The sequence below is a fragment of the Hyla sarda genome, chromosome 10 (assembly GCF_029499605.1).
Source record: "Hyla sarda isolate aHylSar1 chromosome 10, aHylSar1.hap1, whole genome shotgun sequence".
Taxonomy (NCBI): Eukaryota; Metazoa; Chordata; class Amphibia; order Anura; family Hylidae; genus Hyla; species Hyla sarda.
Genome location: NC_079198.1, coordinates 131,349,876 through 131,364,839, shown reverse-complemented (window position 1 = coordinate 131,364,839; position 14,964 = coordinate 131,349,876). Strand labels below are relative to the sequence as shown.

General features: G+C 44.2%; 1 protein-coding gene across 1 annotated transcript in view; it reads left to right on the top strand.

Moving 5' to 3' along the window:
* The window catches only part of LOC130293598 (nicotinamide N-methyltransferase-like), a 41,002-nt gene extending 27,325 nt beyond the window's left edge, over positions 1-13,677 (top strand). Inside the window, exons 2-3 of the mRNA XM_056542465.1 lie at positions 5,400-5,607; positions 13,254-13,677. Coding sequence (XP_056398440.1) covers positions 5,400-5,607; positions 13,254-13,677 — 632 coding nt within the window. The remainder of the gene's footprint in view (positions 1-5,399; positions 5,608-13,253) is intronic.
* Positions 13,678-14,964: the final 1,287 nt, after the last annotated feature.

Below are 14,964 nucleotides of genomic sequence, written 5' to 3'. Positions count from 1 at the left end.
TTCACTTTTAGCCGCGCGGCTCAGCTTTGAGCGCGCGGCTAAAGGGTTAATAGCGCGCGGCGCCGCGATCGGCACTGCGCGCTATTAGAGGCGGGTCCCGGCTTCACTATGACGCCGGGCCCGCCATGATATGACGCGGGGTTACTGTGTAACCCCGCGTTATATCAGAAGAGCAGGACCAAGGACGTACCGGTAAGTCCTTGGTCCTTAAGGGGTTAAGTAAAATTTTCAAAATAAATACGGAGAGGGATGATCTCTGCTTCTTTATTTCATAAATTTTTTTTTTATAGAAGAATGTCTTTTGGTGGTCCACCGTCCTGCATTATAGAGTTTTCTGGACTCTTGAATATGTGCTTGTTCTAAAGCAAAGGTACAAAAACAAAAAATGGCCAGTCAGGGCTATGGAGACGTTGCGCCTACATCTTACGGCCACATGAGCCCTGTGGGTGCTTGTTAGATTAGGTCCTTTGTACCCACACGGCGGGGTCCGGGACACAAATTTTGATTTAAATTTCAAATAAAAAAAAATCTGACATTTCAATGGTCTCCTCATGCTGCAGCCAACTCCAGGCTGCGTCATTCTGGTGATATATAGAGAGCATGCGCTGTCCTAAATTTTGTTTAACATTTTTCGTCAAAAATGTTTGTCTTTTTTTTTATTAGGGATTGTGCAGCTTTGGTGCGTACTCATGCATCAGCCAACTCCAGCCTGTGTCATTCAGGCAATATATGGTTTACTGATGGTGCTGCTGGGCCTGGGTCTGCAAATTTAAAATTTTCTCATAGGTAGCACCCGCTATCCAAAAGTCTTCTTCATAAATTTCTACAATTGTTGTGTTTTTTTGGGGGGGATTGTGAAGCCCTGGTGTGTACTCATGCATCAGCCAACTCCAGGCTGTGTCATTCAGGCAATATATAGGTAGCACCGGCTGTCCTAAATATTCTTAAATTTTTTTTAAAAAACGGTTGTTTTTTCTTTGGGATTCTGAAGCCCTGGTGTGTACTCAATGCTGCTTCCTGTTACACTCTGTCAGCCCGTTGGTCCTGTGACAGTGTGCTACTCCGCCTCCACATCCTCCACTGTGTCATAAGCTTCCACTGCCCGGACAAGTCTCAGTAGTCCTTCAGCATACCATGTGTGCAGGGCATGGCGGTGTCATGTTGTTCTTCACATGGTTTGCCTTGGTGAAAAGTCTTGGAAACAATGGCTGGTCAGGGCGCCTAAATCTCACGGCCACATGAGCCCTGTGGGGGCTTGTTGGATTTGGTCCTTTGTACCCACACGCTGGGGTCCGGGACACTGAAAGTTTGTTTTAAATTTCAAATCAAAAAATGATGGCGCTGCTGGGTCTGGTAATTAAAAATTTTCTCATAGGTAGCACACGCTATCCAAAATCTTTTTCAAAACTTTCTAAAATTGTGTTGTTTTTTGGGGGGGATTGTGAAGCCCTGCTGTGTACTCGTGCATCAGCCAACTCCTGGCTGTGTCATTCAGGCAATATATGGGTTACTGATGCCGCTGTGGGGCCTGGGTCTGGGAATTTCAAATTTTCTCATAGGTAGCACCCGCTATCCAAAATCTTTTAAAAAGATTTCTAAATTTGTGTTGTTTTTTGGGGGGAACTGGGAAGCCCTGCTGTGTACTCATGCATCAGCCAACTCCAGGCTGTGTCATTCAGGCAATATATGGTTTACTGATGCCGCTGTTGGCCTGGGTCTGGGAATTTTAAATTTTCTCATAAGTAGCACCCGCTATCCAAAATCTTTGGTTTAAATTTCTTAATTCATCTTTTAATCTTAGAGATTGTGAAGGCCTAGTGCCTACTCATGCTGCTGGCAACTCCGGGCTGTGCCATTCATCCACTACATGGTCTCCTCATGCTGCCAACACTTCCACGCTGTGTCATTCAGCCACTATATGGTGTCCTTATGCTTCAGCCTAATCCAAGCTGTGTCATTCAGCCACTATATGGTGTCCTCATGCTGTCAACACCTCCACGCTGTGCCATTCAGCCACTAAATGTTCTCCTGATGCTGCCAACACCTCCATGCTATGTCATTCAGTCACAATATGGTTTCCTGACACTGATGCCACCACCAGGCTCTGTCATTGTGCTGCTGTGCAGCAGTGATTCTAAAAGCGATGCTGGTAATCTGCAAGTTATTCTGAATAACAGTATTATTTCACTACCCCAGCACACTCCATATGCATTTTAGAACACAGCAAAGTGTTCTATACCCCTATAGAGGCTGTATAAAGGCTAGAAATAGCCTTTTTTAATATAGATTCACCGCGAAAAAATTTGGATCGAAACAAACTTTTTCGAAAAATTCGGCGAATCGGCCAAATCAAATTTTTGAAAAGATTGCTCATCTCTAACCCCTGGTCCCATATAACCATGGATTTCATCATCGATTTGCCACCATCTCATAATAACACTGTCATCTGGGTCGTTTTAGATCGTTTTTCCAAGATGGCTCATTTCATTCCTCTACCAGGTCTTACTTCTGCCCCGCAGCTGGCGAAGTACTTCTTGTTGCATGTCTTTCGTTTACACTCTCTTTCTCAGCATATCGTTTCGGATCAAGGTGTGTAGTTTGTCTCTAAGTTCTGGCGAGCACTTTTTAACTGTCTGGACATCAATCTGGAGTTTTCTCAGCCTACCACCCTCAGTCCAACGGTCAGGTGGAGAGGGTTAATCAAATCCTTCAGACTTATCTTCGGCATTTTGTTTCAACTCGCCAAGACAATTGGGTCGACCTTCTCCCCTGGGCTGAATTCTCATATAATCATAAGGATTCCGAGTCCATGAGGTCATCCCCCTTTTTTGTTGTCTACGGACTCCATCTCCATCCTCCTCTTCCTCTCCCAGTTTCCTCCAGTGTGCCTGCTGTTGATTAGCTGGTCCGTGATTTCTCTACCATCTGGCAACAGACCCGACAGTCACTATCCCAAGCTTCTTCACACATGAAGGCGCAAGCGGATAAAAGTAGAAGACCTCCTCCATCCTTCTCTCCTGGTGACATGGTGTGGCTTTCATCCAAGTACATCTGCTTCAAGATCCCCTGTTACAAGCTCAGTCCTCGCTACCTTGTTCCCTTCCTTATTCTACAAAAAAATCAACAATGTCTCCTACAAACTCTGTCTACCTGCTACGTTACGTATTCCCAATTCCTTCCATGTCTCTCTCCTCAAGACTCTTGTCATAAACCTGTTTTCTCAGAAGAATCTTGTCCCCACACCTGTCTCCGGCTCTTCTGACACCTTCAAGGTTAAAGAGATTCTTGCTACAAAACCACACATGCTGGCCGTGAATGCATGGTCCCGTTACCTGCTGCTGCCGGCTGGGCAAGGACTCACATTGCGGGATGCACCCGCATGCGAGACCCAGTCTGTCACTCACCTCGTGCTTCTCCTGCCCTGCCTCTGCCTCTCTGCTCTGGCACACGTGTCCCTGTTCCCTAGGGTGCGTGCGCCGGAGCTTTAAGATTTAAATGGCCAGTGCGCTCATTAGTGTAATTCACCTGTGGCTCATTGATAAATTCCTCCATCCTTCTCACTTCCCTGCCGGATCTTTGTTGCCTTGAGCCTGAGAGAACGCATTCCTGTTATTGCCTGACCTTGCTCCTTGCCGACTCTCGCAGCTGATCCATCCCACTTTGCGGCGGGTTCTGGTGCAAACCAGCGGCACCTTAGACTCCGCTCCCTGGTATGGTCCGAGTCATCTGCCACACAGGTCGAGCGGATCCATGTCAACCGGGGTTCCTGGCTTCTGAAGCGTGAGTGTTACATGCATGCAGACCTGCCTGATCGTACGGAGAGGGCTCTCTGCTGGACTCAAACAACTTATTATAGATGGGCGAATAAACCTGATAAACTTCTGGTGGGTACGCTGAGGAAGAAATAGCGAATTAACAAGGTTCACAGGATCCAGATAAAACTTGGGGTTACTTCCTCTAATCCTTCTCATATTTATGACTCTTTTCACCCCTTCTATACTTCCCTCTACAGTGAACCAGCTCCTGAGGCGGTGGCCTCTTTCCTGGCATCCGTATCCCTGCCTTCTTTGTCCTCTGCTCAACGTGACTCCCTAAACTCTCCAGTGTCTCCAGAAGAAGTAGCGACAGTAATCTCTGCCGTGAAATTGGGTGAGGCTCCGGGACCCGACAGGCTTTCTGCTCTATAATATAAAAAAAATGTTCCCATATCCTCATTCCTCACATTTATTCCTTCTGTAACAAACTTCTTTCTGGAGCTTCCATGCCAAGATATGCCCCCTTTAAATTAGCTCAATTTATATTGCTGGCAACTAGAATTCATATTGCCTCCAGATGGTGATCCCCTCTTCTTTCCTTTTCGATGGTAGTTAACTGGATTAATACCATCATGCTCTCTGAAAAAATGTCAGCAGTTAGGGAGGATACCCTTGATTTGTTCTATCGAGTGTGGCAGCCGTGGCTCGACTCTTCTTATACCTCCGATGTCTCTTTTTTCTTACATCATTGACTGTATGCCCTGATTTTTATTGTTTGTCTGTAATCTTCCCCCATCCATTTATTACCTTACTACATGCCATTCTGTATCCCCCCCTTTTGTTCCCCACCCTGGTTTTATGGTTTTCTGTACCTGTATAATGTACTAGACTTCTGACTTGCTGCACCCTGATTTGGGATGCTTGACAAGCTGTATGTGAGTTTTATATTCCTGTCAATAAAACTATTCTGTTTGACACTAAAAAAATCTCTTTAATCTCTTAAATTGTGACATCACATTCAGACGCTCTGCGGCATTGATTCTAATAGTGATGCTTGTAATCTGCAAGTCATACTGAATAACAGTATTATTTCACTACCCCAGCACACTCCCTATGCGTGTTACTGCAAGGCAAAGTGTTCTACCCCCTATTGAGGCTCTCTGTAGCCCAGAAACAGCAGTTTTTAATAAAGATTTGCCGCAAATAAATTGGGATCAAATAGAATTTTTTAGGAAAATTTGGCGAATTGGCCGAATCAAATTTTTCAAAAATCTCTAGTGCTCACTGCTGACACCTCTGTCTATGCCATTAACAGTCCAGAGTAGGAGCAAATCCCCATAGCAAACCTCTCCTGCTCTGGGCAGTTCCTAAAAATGGACAGAGGTGTCAGCAGAGGGCACTGTGTTCGGACAGAAAAAAACAACTCAACTTCCTGTGGAGCATACAGCAGCTGATAAGTACTGGAAGGATTAAATGTTTTTAATAGAAGTAATTTATTACTATATTACTCATTTTAATGTATGCTAAAGAGTATTCAATTATCACCACCAAATCTAACACGCAAAAACATATTTGGATTTTGCTATTTTCTTCTTTATTTATAAAATCTCATAGATATTTTAATTTCCAGAATTTCTTCTACAGGTCATATTAAAGGAGATGTCCTCATTGACCTTAGTATTGGTTCCTTTATCCATCATCTATATTCAGCCTGTGAGTTTTTCAACCACATCATAGTCCTGAAGGTCAGTGACAGATGCATCATGGAGCTGAAGAGATGGCTGGACACACGGACAGGAGCATTTGAATGGGGACATGCTGCACAACTTCAGGTAGACCTTGAAGGAAAGAGGTAAATAATTTTTCCATGTTTTAAAGGAAAAGCCATTTTCAATTTTGTTATTGTACCGAATATATACACTGCTCCAAAAAATTAAGGGAACACTAAGATAACACATAGCTCTGAATAAATGAACTAATTGTATGAAATACTATCATGTTTCCATAGGTAAATGGTCTGACAACAAAATCACACAAAAATTATCAATGGGAATCAAATTTATCAACCCATGGAGGTCTGGATATGGAGTCACACTCAAAAATCAAAGTGGAAAACCACACTATAGGCTGATCCAACTTTATGTAATGTCCTTAAAACAAGTCAAAATGAGTCTCAGTAGTGTGTGTGGCCTCCACGTGCCCATATGATCTCCCTACAACGCCTGGGCATTCTCCTGATGAGGTGGCAGACCTGGACTAAAGCATCCGCTAACTTCTGCACAGTCCCAGGTGTGTTAAATCGGATTCAGGTCTGTGGAACAGGTGGGCAAGTCCATAGCATTAGGGATGAGCGAATTAAATCTGAAGTATCCGAATTAATTACGAATTTCAGGAAAAATTCCATTTGCAACGAATGCGCTGAATCGCTTAATAAAACTTTATTTAGTGCGGTCCAGGCTCCAAGGCATCTAAAATAGTGGATCCACATGTGAGGACATGGGGCAAGGAATCCTGAGAACAATGGTAGGCAGGATGACCCTGAATCACATGCAGCCTATCAGCAGCTAGTCACCCCTGTGATGTCACAGGCCTATATAATTGGCAGCCATATTGCGGCCAGTCACTTCAGCCTTTCATGCAGAGATATAGATAGGGACAGACAACGCTGCGTGTTGCACAGAAAAGCTTTTTTCCAGCAGTAATTCAACTCCTAGTCACATCAGTGTTCTGTTGCACAGACAGAGGGACAGAGAGCAGTGTGTGTTAAACAGAAAAGCATTCTTAATGCAGCGACTCACCTCCCAGTCATTGTCTACAGAGTTCTATTACAGAGAGGGACAGAGAGCAGTGCATTGCACAGAACAGCAGCGATTCAGCTCAAGCATAAATCCTGTCTAGAAGCACTGATATATTGATAGAGAAAGTGCAATTTTTGGTTAGTACACAGCGACTGCATGCTGCAGCACTCATGTGTCCTGCTGGTGTTGTGCACAAATACTTTTTTTAAGTGTACTATAGCACATTGTCCTCCCCTCATCTAAGAGGTGTATTATTTTATTCCTGTTAAAGTCTCAAGCGCCTAGATACTGCAAAAGGCCAGGCAAAAGTACTCACCGGCTGGTGTTGTACACAAATACTTTTTTAAGCGTACTGGAGCGTATTGTCCTTACCACATAAGTGCATACCACATACGTACATCTAAGGGTGTACTATTTTGTACCTGTTAAAGTCTCGAGGGGCTACATACTGTGAAAGGCAAGACAAAAGTACTCATCGGCTGGTGTTGTTCACAAATACTTTTTTCAGCTTAGTGGAGCGTATTGTACTCCGTAAGTATGTGTGTCAGGCAGAGAAGTGCCAGGACGTGCACAGAGGAGTGGCAAAGGCCTAAATTCATCAGCAAGAGGTCGCAGCAGATTAGGGGCGAGTGGCAGCAGGAGTCGCAGCGACATGTAAACACGGTCAACCACTTCATCACAAGTGACATCTGATACCCCCAGTCAACAGTCGGTGGGTTCCTCAGACACAACCCTCATAGTAACATAGTAACATAGTTCATAAGGCTGAAAAAAGATCAGAGTCCATCAAGTTCAACCTATAACACTAATAAGTCACTATTGAGTTGAGTTGATCCAGAAGAAGGCAAAAAACCCTCATACTAGAGGTAAAAATTCCTTTCCGACTCCAAAAATGGCAGTCAGAATAAATCCCTCATGCCCTCAGTTTGCATGGCCCGCGAGCCCTCCCATTGCCTCTGTCCTATGCTTTTCCCTTCCCCACAGAAGTGTCTTATGCTGTGGGTTCAGCTCCACTATTTAGTGAGGACGATCTAATAGAGGATAGTCAGCAGCTACTGCCAAGCCAAGAAGTGAAGGAGACATCCGCCGCTTCCTATGCTAGGCGGGCAAGTAGTGATGAGGAGAGTGGCGGAGGAGGTGGTGTTGCGAGAATTCAGGCTCCTGAAGCAGACACTGTTGAGGAACCTGAGGAGGGCATCAGTGACATGCAGACTCAACTCGATGATGATGATGATGATGCAGCCGATCGCACTTGGGGCAGAAGGGGCTTTATCATCATCAGGAAAATAGGTTTGAAAGTTGCAGCAGTTGAGCCAGCAAGGTGGTAGCATGCTTGGCTGTCAGCATGGTGGCAGAAGTAGAAAGTACAGAGCCAAAAACTCGGGGTAGACCACCTGCTTTGCGGCAGCCTACCTTCCCGGGAGGTAGTGAAACAAGGGTTCCTGGAGCCTGCGACGGTAGCAGTCAATTAGTGCAGACTGTTGGTGGGAAAATCAGCTACTCGACAGTGTGGCAGTTTTTCATCAAGCATCCAGTGGAGGTTAGCATGGCCAAATGCAAGATGTGTCCGCAGAAGGTGAAGCAATACCAGGGTCCCAATGTTGGCACCAAGGCTCTGCATCAACATATGCAGAGTCACCATAAAGCAGCCTGGGAGAACCGTGGCTCCAATGTGGTTGTCCAGCCTGCAGCATCACCCAGTGGCATGCAGTTCCCTGTTTCAGACAGCCAAGGCTCCAACACCTCAGCTGAAGGGAGCTGTGTGTCATACCCATCTTCTGTTGCTCCAGATGCTCCTGCTCCTCCTATTTTGAGTCAGTCATTCCACCAGCAATCCATCGGTGAAGCCATGTCCAAGAGAGAACAGTATGCGCCCACTCATCCAACGGCGCAGAAGCTGAATGTGCTCCTGTCCAATTTGCTAGTGCTGCAGTCCCTCCCTTTCAAGTGTTGGATTCTGCACCTTTCAGAGAACTGATGGCTTGTGCTGTGCCGAAGAGGAGAGTCCCAAGCCGTCATTTCTTTGGGAAGAAGGCAGTACCAGTCCTTGAGCCTGTCGGCATGTACCAAAGTGCAGCTGTATGTGTGGAGCTGTAACTATGGTCAGGGACAATACATGTCCTTTACGGCTCACTGGGTAAATATGGTTCCTGCACAGCCACAACAGTAACTTGGACAGGTCAGCCGCATCCGCCTCCACGCTTTCAGGCCATTGGTCCTGTGACAGTGTGCGATTCCGCTTCCTCATTCTGCACCATGTCCTCAGCTCAGCCTCCACTGCACGGACAGGTCTCAGTGCCCCTCCAGCATACCATGTGTGCAGGTCACGGCATTGTCACGCTGTTCTTCACATTTTTGACTTGGCGAATGGAGTCACACAGGGGAGCAACTGCTAAAAGTCATTCATCTAGAAATCGAATCATGGCTTACTCCACAAAAACTGGAAATGAGAACCATGGTGAACGACAACGGGAAGAACATCTTGTCTGTGCTGCAACATGGAAGTCTGAGACATGCGCCCTGTAAGGCACATGTATTTAATCTGGTTGTCAAGCAGTTCCTGAAGTGTTTCCCCCATCTGCAAGACATCCTAACAATGCGAAGGAAACTTTGCTTGCACTTCAGCCACTCATACACCGCAAAGCTCACCCTCCTTGAGCGGCAGCGGCAGAACTGCATCCCCTAACATAGCCTGATTTGCGACATTTCCACACATTGAAATTCTACCCTCCATATGTTGGACCCACTATACAAACAGAGAAAAGCCATCACCGATTTCTTGATGAACCAAGCAGATAGGGGTACTCCCCAGTGTAACTTCAATGTCAACCAGTGGCAGCTCATACTTGACACCTGCCATTTGCTCAGGCCCTTTGAGGAAGCCACATAATTAGTCAGTCGCCAGGATTACGGGATGAACAACGTTATTCCACTGCTTCATCTACTACAACACATGTTGGAAACAATGGCTGGTCAGGGCACTGGAGATGTGGTGTCTACATCTCACGGCCACATGAGCCCTGTGGGGGCTGAACTGGAGGAGGAGGAGGAGGGGGAGGGGCACAGTTTAGGTTTCGTGTGATGGGCAGTTTTTCTAGTCATCTAACAGGAGAGGAGGAGCAGGAGCAGCCAGAGGAGCTGACAGTGTGATTTCACAGAAGTGTGATTGACTTGGAGTTACATTGTGTTTTTTAAGTATTTTCTTAATTTTGGGGGGGATATTTTTATTAACTTCTATAGTCTTTTTTTTTTTACAGACTATGCCAACATATTAACCACACCACCCTTTCTACCTAGTCCATCAATTCTCCCAACCCTACGAGTGCATTCTACTAGTCCATATTATTTATTTATAATACCAGCCTATACTACTATCTATGAATCCTTCCTAATGAAAAGGCTGTTTGTCTCATCGTATGAAGAGGAAACAAAATGCCTTATATCATACACTAAATAAAGCAACAATATTACCTTTTACATATAGGTTTATTCTCCTACCTACATAGTACACAGATGAAACCCTATAAACAGTCCTTGCATGTCTTTTTATTTCTTTCAAGTGTAGAATTCAACCAAGGTTGGCGTAAAAAGTCTCAAGCTTATTCTTCACTTTTCCTATCATACAATTTAATGTATGCTTATATAGTCTAGCATTGAAAAAATAAGGTAACTAAAAGATATAGAGGGGATTTTATTAAACCTTGTGCAGAGGAACAGTTGCACATAGCAATCTTGTTTATCATTATTAAAATGGCCTCTAAAATGAAAAACTTCAATCTTATTGGTTACTATGGGAAATTACTCCACTTCTCTATGCAAGGTATGTTAAATCTTCCCACTTTGCCTAAACAATCCAGAGATTCTCCTAATACATTGTTCAAAAAAAAAAAAAAAAAAAAAAGGAACACTTAAACAACACAATGTAACTCCAAGTCAATCACACTTCTGTGAAATTACACTGCCCACTCAGGAAGCAACACTGATTGACAATCAATTTCACATACTGTTGTGCAAATGGAACAGACAACAGGTGGAAATTATAGGCAATCAGCAAGGTACCCCCAATAAAGGTGTAGTTATGCAGGTGATGACCACAGACCACTTCTCAGTTCTTATGCTTCCTGTCTGATGTTTTGGTCACTTTTGAATGCTGGTGGTGCTCTCACTCTAGTGGTAGCATTAGACGGAGTCTACAACCCACCCAAGTGACACATCAATGCGAGCTGTGGCAAGAAGGTTTGCTGTGTCTGTCAGCATAGTGTCCAGAGCATGGAGGCGCTACCAGGAAACAGGCCAGTACATCAGGAGACGTGGAGGAGGCCATAGGAGGGCAACAACCCAGCAGCAGGACCGCTACCTCCGCCTCTGTCCAAGGAGGAGCAGGAGGAGCACTGCCAGAGCCCTGCAAAATGACCTCCAGCAGGCAACAAATGTGCATGTGTCCACTCAAACGGTCAGAAACAGACTCCATGAGGGTGGTATGAGGGCCCGACGTCCACAGGTGGGGGTTGTGCTTACATTTGGAATTTGTCAGAGATTACCAAGATTGGTGAATTCGCCACTGGCGCCCTGTGCTCTTCACAGATGAAAGCAGGTTCTCACTGAGCACATGTGACAGACGTGACATAGTCTGGAGACGCCATGGAGAACGTTCTGCTGCCTGCAACATCCTCCAGCATGACTGGTTTGGCGGGGGGTCTGTAATGGTATGTGGTGGCATTTCTTTGGGAGGCCGCACAGCCCTCCATGTGTTTGCCAGTGGTAGCTTGACTGCCATTAGGTAACGAGATGAGATCCTCAGGCCCCTTGTGAGACCATATATTGGTGCGGTTTGCCCTGGGTTCCTCCTAATGCAAGACAATGCTAGACCTCAGGTGGCTGGAGTGTATCAGCAGTTCCTGCAAGATGAAGGCATTGATGCTATGGACTGACCCACCCGTTCCACAGACCTGAATCCAATTGAGCACATCTGGGACATCATCATTTTGACTTGTTTTGAGGACATTACATAAAGTTGGATCAGCCTGTAGTGTGGTTTTCCACTGTGATTTTGAGCGTGACTCCATATCCAGACCTCCATGGGTTGATAAATTTGATTTCCATTGATCATTTTTGTGTGATTTTGTTGTCAGCATATTCAACTATGTAAAGATGAAAGTATTTTATACAATTAGTTCATTCATTCCAATCTAGGATGTGTTATCTTAGTGTTCCATTTATCTTTTTGAGCATTGTGTGTATGTATATATATATATATATATATATATATATATATATATATATATATATATATATATTCTGCTTAAAGAGTACCTGTCATCAAACCATATTTTCTAAACTAACCCAGATTAAATTCCCTAACTACCCCCAACACCCCTCCTGTCCTTAAAACTATTTTCTGAGCTTTCAAAAGCTGTTTATCACACATTTCCCCTTGCTCACATTGTGTGAGCTCCCCGCAGGAGAAAGTGGGCGTTCCCCAGCAGCAGTCACTGAAGCCTGCGAGAGCTGTGCCTCACCATGCCCTGCACGCATTTCCTGAATTTTGTCTCTTGCCAGGCCTGGAGGAGACTAAATTAACTGTTTGACTTGTGCAGGGATCCGAACAGAGCCACCTAGTGGCCGTTTTTTCAAGCTTATTAAAAACATATAAAGGTTAAGAATTTTAACAGCAAGTAAATAACAAAGTGTCTTATAATTATATAAGGAGCAATATATTAAAAGTTTAGTTTGGTGACAGGTACTCTTTAATATTCTGCTTTATATTCTTTGCCATCCTTTGCTCCCCCTGCAGCAAGATACTACATGTCTCAGCTCTGCTCTCACTGGTGGCCAACTCCCTTTCTGAGAGCAGCCCCCACCGTCCTGCTCTGTGAGCAAATAAATGCAGTGTGATTGGCTAAGTCTGTGCACACCTCCCAGCTCTCACTAAATAAAGCATGACTAGTGCTGGATAGAAACCATGTTGTATGTGTCTCTCAGAAGGGTGGGGCTGCTTTTAGCGAGGGACTTGTACAGAGACACAGTTGAAGGCTGTTTGACTGTATTTTCCTCACTTCCTGCAAGTGACAACTATATAATTAATCATATTTAGACATTTAGGGCTTTAGTTCCCCCGAGTACCCCCTTAAACACAATTATCATATAAAATCTTAAAGTGTCCCTGACATAGACTTGAATGGGTGTGGTGTCACGTCACAAGGGACGGGGCCATGAGATCACGACTACTGCCACAGGAGCCAGACATTTGCATAGAATGCTGGGTGCTGCAGGAGATTGTGGGGGACCCCCGTGGTCAGATATTTTATCCCCTGTCCTTTATATTAAAGACAGAGACAGGAGTGAAATTAAAACTGAACTGAATCAGAACAAAACTGAATGGAAATCAAGGGCACATCTAGAAGGCTGAGGAAGATTGAAATTCCCCTCCTAAGCTGCTGATTTACCTGGGCATGTAACTCTTTGCTGACCAGAGCAAATCATTGCCATACCCCTTAGTTTTGAGAGCCAATAAACCATGTCTAACTATTGAGTATTCAAGCACTATTATGGTTGACTGCTCAAAAACACTGTCTTCATTTTTTCCATGTACTGGAAGTTCTGGTGGCCAATGTTCCAGGTCTATCTATTTAGTTTTTTTGCTGCCTTGTTCAAGTTGCCTTTTGAAAATCATTTTTCTTAATTTTTCCATGTTCTTCAGCACACAGTTACAGGACAAAGAAGGAAAAGTGCGAGAAGCTGTTCAACATGTCGTAAAATGTAACCTTAAAAAAGAAAATATAATGGATCCAATGGTCTTACCACCAGCCGATTGTATCATAAGTGTTATGCTCCTAGATAATATCTGCAAAGACCAAGATGACTACAGGAGATATCTCAGGAAGTTCTCACAGTTACTAAAACCTGGAGGACACCTCATATTAATTGGGGCTTTAGATGTTACATATTACACAGTTGGGGAAGACAAGCTCCATGCCTTCAGTTATGATGAGGATTTTGCCAGGAAAACTCTAGTTGGAGAAGGATTTGTGATAGACGACTGTAAGGTTAAGAAGAGAACAAATGTAAGTGACCTTACTGACTATAAGGCCGTGATATTTATTGCAGTTCACAGGGAGAAGTAGGTCTAAATAAAAGTGTACAAGTTAAAAGGGATATCCGAGGATAGGGGATAAGATGTCTGATTATTGGGGTTCCGCCGCTGGGACCCCCTGTGATCTCCGTGCAGCACTCAGCATTCTAAACAGTATGTTTAGAATGCTGGGTTCTTGTGGCGGGAGACGTGACATCACGCCACTCCCCCCTTGTGATGCCACGTCATGCCGCCTCCATTCATGTCTATGGGAGGGGGCATGAGGACCATCACAGCCCTTCCCATAGACATGAAGGAAGAAGGGGTGCGGTGTGACGTCATGTCTCCCGTCGCGGGAGCCCAGTGCTTTAAACATACTGTTTGGAATGCCAGCTGCTGCATAGAGATTGCTGGGGGGGGGACCCCCCCCCCATGATCAGACATCTTATTCCCTATCCTTTGGATCCTTTGGGGATAAGATGTCTGTGAGCGGCATACTCCTTTAGGTCTGTATGTCTAGAGGTTATATGTTAAGCTACAACTCAGGATATAATAATTGTACCAGAGTTCCCTATATGGCTCAATTTACCTACATTATTTGTTGCCAATCCTGTTAAACTATTAGTTTGTGTCTAGTGCATGACATACATAAATGCTGATATAATGTTTCAGTCTTCATTATAAAAGATATTGTGAATCAAGATACCAGGGAACAATTTATTATATATATATATATATATATATATATATATATATATATATATATATATATACAGACAAGGTAAGGCTGCTCACCACTCTCGCGTTTGCTGCACGATCTCGTGCTACGGACACCGGTATCGCTCCCGGCTTAGTAGAAGTCACACAAGAAAAACGTCCGGCACTCGGGAAGATGCAGGTAAAATTTGTCAATGGCTTTATTCACACGCTTAAAGGCAGGACACAATCTGACGCGTTTCGCACACTCAGGTGCTTAGTCGTAGATAGACATACACTCAATAATACGGGTTAAAATACACATGAGTTTGGTCACATGACCACATGAATCTTAATTAAAAACAGTTGGTTACAAAACATGGCATTGGGAATCATGATCACATTTAGTCATTCGGAGAAAGTTCACACAAGGGTTCAAATGCTGCGGTTTTTATTTTTATATTTATTTCAATTTCGAATAATCTACAAACTAGTTATTAGATACTATTCCTAAATATTCCATCACCAAGAATTTTTATACTCATTTGGAGTCCGTATTTACCAGACTAAATAATTTGAACTATACATATAAATCAAGATGTAAAATATTTATGTGTTGACTATTAGCCGCATAGCATGTATC